The sequence below is a fragment of the Setaria viridis genome, chromosome 6 (genome assembly GCF_005286985.2).
Source record: "Setaria viridis chromosome 6, Setaria_viridis_v4.0, whole genome shotgun sequence".
In the NCBI taxonomy this organism is placed as follows: Eukaryota; Viridiplantae; Streptophyta; class Magnoliopsida; order Poales; family Poaceae; genus Setaria; species Setaria viridis.
Genome location: NC_048268.2, coordinates 11,102,544 through 11,106,540, shown reverse-complemented (window position 1 = coordinate 11,106,540; position 3,997 = coordinate 11,102,544). Strand labels below are relative to the sequence as shown.

Below are 3,997 nucleotides of genomic sequence, written 5' to 3'. Positions count from 1 at the left end.
CTTGCGGATCCTTGTATACTTGTTTTTTTATCGACAATGGAATTCTTTTGGTTCACAAGTTCAAGTTAATTTTCCTGAAGGTGTATGTATTCCATGACTACAGAGTTCATCACGTCCAGTAGCAGTTGCCGCGTCACGAGTTCAGAGTCCATCGAGCTGGCCTACAACAGCTCGATCACACACAAGGCACTATTGGTTTGCAGGGCAATAAAGGGTATTGGACAGTGTTTGCTGCCAATCATTGTTTGTTGTCAGCCATTGTTTAACACAGCCATTGTCCCTTGATTAGCGATGAGTCGTCCTCCATCCTTATTGGAACAGGTTCTACAGTCGTCCTCTTCGGATGAGGAGGACGAATTCTTTGTTTCCACTGCGCATATTGTTCATAGTCATTATCAAAGTGACAGTGCACCAAAACATGGTGGTTCCATGGTTGGGCATAAAGTAATTGATCGTGAGCGAGAAGAGGGCCATTGGAGATTGTATCAAGATTACTTCGCTGATGAACCAACATATGACCCAACTTTTTTCAGACGGAGGTTCGTATTTAGTCAAATACATTTTATATATCTCTATCGCAAAGCATAATATTAATTTCAATTTTTTATTGTATGAGCAGGTTTAGAATGCATCGCCATCTATACCTGCGCATAATGCATGCCGTTGAAGACCATGATGACTACTTTGTCCAGAAGAGAAATGCAGCTGGCAAACTTGGATTAAGTTGCTTGCAGAAGGTCACTGCAGCATTCCGTATGCTTGCTTATGGAGTACCCGCGGATGCTACAGATGAAAAAATTCGTATTGCAGAAAGTACTGTCATAGAGAGTCTGAAACGGTTTGTGAGAGCAGTTGTAGATGTTTTTGAAGATGAGTACCTAAGATCACCGAATGACAATGATACGGCTCGGTTACTTGAACTTGGGGAGGAAAGAGGGTTTCCCGGCATGCTAGGTTCCATAGATTGCATGCATTGGAAGTGGAAAAATTGCCCTTTAGCATGGCAAGGTATGTACTCCGGCCACGTGCACGAGCCTACAATTATTTTAGAAGCTGTTGCTTCCCATGATCTATGGATTTGGCACGCTTTTTTTGGTTTACCTGGGTCTCATAATGATATCAATGTTCTGCATCGATCTCCACTATTTGCAAAACTAGCTGACGGCCAAGCTCCCAAAGTAGGTTATAGCATAAATGGTCATGATTATACAATGGGATATTATCTTGCTGACGGCATATATCCATCCTGGGCCACATTTGTGAAGACCATTCCAGAACCACAGGGCAATAAGAGAAAATATTTTGCCATAGCGCAAGAATCAGTAAGAAAGGATGTGGAACGAGCCTTTGGAGTGCTGCAAGCTCGTTTCGCCATTGTTAGAGGTCCTGCTCATTTTTAGGATGACGTCACGTTGGGATACATCATGAAAGCTTGTGTTATTATGCATAACATGATTATTGAAGATGAGGGAGAAGTGGATAGTGAAGAACGTTTCGAATCCGGTGGTGAGAATGTTAAACCTTCCCATGACCCTTCACCTGATCTTGAGGATTTTATTGAGGCGCACAAAAAAATAAGGGATAACGAAACTCACTATCAACTACGAGAAGACCTGGTGGAGCACCTGTGGCAACATTTTCCTGATAAATATTAAGTCGTTGTTAGTGCCATGTTTTTGAATTCCTACATTCTTGAGAGCTACACCTATTTTTTATATTGGCTACTGTACCGAGAGCTCCAGTTTACTTTTTTCAGATTTGATACAGTGCTGCGAGTTCCAATTTATTTTTTCAGATTCGCTAAAGTACAAAGAGCTCCAATTTATTTATTAGATGAAACTTAATGCATGCAGTAGAACACTTATTTTCAGAGCTTTAACAGTATTCAAACATGATCTTTCATGAAAAATGTAAGAGTGCAACAAGTCTGTAAAGAAAATGATTGATATGATGAAACAAATGTGAGTGCAAATGTTCAAACTACGAATAATAATTCAACAAAAGAGTTCATGCATTTTTTAACTAGATCAAGCCAAGTTGATCCCACGGCGAGCCATTATCTCAGAGCGAAGAGTCTTGTAGTATTGTTGCTGGTGTCCGGGCATTCCACTAATGTTGATTGTCATAATTCGCTCTTCTTCTAACATCCTTTTCACATTCAACTCCTCTTCTTTAATCTCAAGAGTTTTTGCCTCATTTGAAAGCCTCACTTGGTCATTCTGAATCCTCACTTGATCATTAGCAACCCTCACTTGTTCTAGATGAAGCTTCTCTTTTTCTAATTCATAATATTGTTTGTATCTCTCTTCTTTCTTGAGTTCCTTCTCTGCATCGGCTTCCTTCTTCTTTTCCCACAAATGGTCCAAAGCCTCTTTGCATGCATCACCTCCACCTTGTCATAAAAATTCTTTTGCTTTCTTCTTGCCCATTGGTCTTTTGCCTACATCACTCTCATGAGTCTCATTCTCACCTCCAGCATGATTGACAATGTTTCCATTCACCAAAGGTTCTATCCCAAGACTTGAATCCCCTGTTGTCTTCTGCTTTTTGTGTGAATTCTTCTGACCGGATAACTCCTTCATCCTGTCATGCCACTTCGGTTGTGTTCGTAAGAGGTTCCAGCAGTGCATGAACTGAAATGACTTATTCTCTTTATCTTCTGACTTGTACAAAGCGCATGCGGCCATAAGCTGGAATAAGTTTCAGGTTAGTTATAGCATTACAAGAACATATTAGGTTAGATGCAAATGAAGGCCACATAGTCTTATATTACCTTGTCATGTACAGTCACACCACTTTGCTTTCTACCCTCAATTTGGAGTAGACATGCACAGAACTTATTGACACATTCTTGAATAGTTGACCAACGGTGCACAAGTGAACATTGGCTACGGTCGGAGGGGCTTTCCTTGTTCGAATGAAAGAAATCAAATACTCGTTTCCAAAATGCGCCGCGAGTTTGGTTCGCACCACGCACTGGATCAATACTGACATTTAACCATGATGATACTAGTAGTTTATCTTCCTCCTCACTAAATTTTTTTGATCTCTTCTGGTTTGGCCTTATGGTGGCAGTGGCAGTGGCAGTATTATTGCTCATGCTGGGTGCTTGCTGCACTGCAGGAGGGCTACTGAAACTAGACAAAACCATAGGACTGTTGTACTCAGTCTCATTCATCATGTTTGTGTAATAACATTCTCCTTCCATTGTTAGCACCACCTACAAGAAATTCATATTCGTGTTCAGAGTAATAATCGAGAGAATAATCTCATGACAGACTATAAAAGGAATTCTAGCACACACTCCAAATTTCCTGACTCCATTTGCTAGTCGTATCAATGCAAGTAGCAGCTGTAAGTGTTATTGTACCATGTAGTCATGGAATACATGCACCTTCAGGAAAATTAACTTTGAACTTGTGAACCAAAAGAATTCCAGTGTCGATAAAAAACAAGTATGCAAGGATACGCAATATGCATCTGCAGGTACCTACAAATATTTGACATCTGATTGGCGACTAAGATGTGTGCCATTCTCCCATGTATGAACCAACTGCAAGAGGAGATGGCATTGCTCCTTTGGCAGAGTACCTCTGTCAGTTCAGAACACGTACTATGGATGCAAATGATTCAGTTCTAGATGGCTTAAATTCTACATCTAAGAAACAAAGAAAACATGTAGGTGAATACTATCAACTGCGGTGCACCCAATCTTTGACCTAGAATCAAAAGAATTGCAAGATACAGATACAAAATTATTCAGAAAATTGAAAATTTTCAGAAAATTGTTCCGTCTCTTTTCAGAAAATTGAAGGGCACTGGGCAGAGATGTAATAAAATGCAGCGATTCATCCATCTCTTTTCAGAAAATTGAAGGGCCGTGGGCAGAGATGTTGACCTACCTTCTTCCTCAGCTGCAGTAGCCTTGATTTTTTTTCCTTTTCTCTTGGTCTGGATCAGGGGAGGGCGAGATCCAGATGTTCAGATGCGGACGGGC

General features: G+C 40.6%; 2 protein-coding genes across 2 annotated transcripts; one reads left to right on the top strand and one right to left on the bottom strand.

Annotated features, from left to right (window-relative positions):
* Positions 1 to 231: 231 nt before the first annotated feature.
* Positions 232 to 1,400, top strand: LOC117861744 (uncharacterized). Its single transcript, XM_072294726.1, has 4 exons — positions 232 to 539; positions 620 to 813; positions 853 to 945; positions 1,009 to 1,400. The coding sequence occupies exons 1-4, from the start codon at positions 292 to 294 to the stop codon at positions 1,398 to 1,400; spliced, it is 927 nt and encodes a 308-aa protein (XP_072150827.1). The 5' UTR covers positions 232 to 291.
* A 618-nt stretch (positions 1,401 to 2,018) lies between these two features.
* On the bottom strand, positions 2,019 to 3,323 carry LOC117861743 (uncharacterized). Its single transcript, XM_034745289.2, is given in 3 exon segments — positions 2,019 to 2,165; positions 2,232 to 2,690; positions 2,774 to 3,323. Coding segments are annotated over 3 exon segments (1,032 nt in total). The 5' UTR covers positions 3,209 to 3,323; the 3' UTR covers positions 2,019 to 2,027.
* Between the last annotated feature and the right edge of the window lie 674 nt (positions 3,324 to 3,997).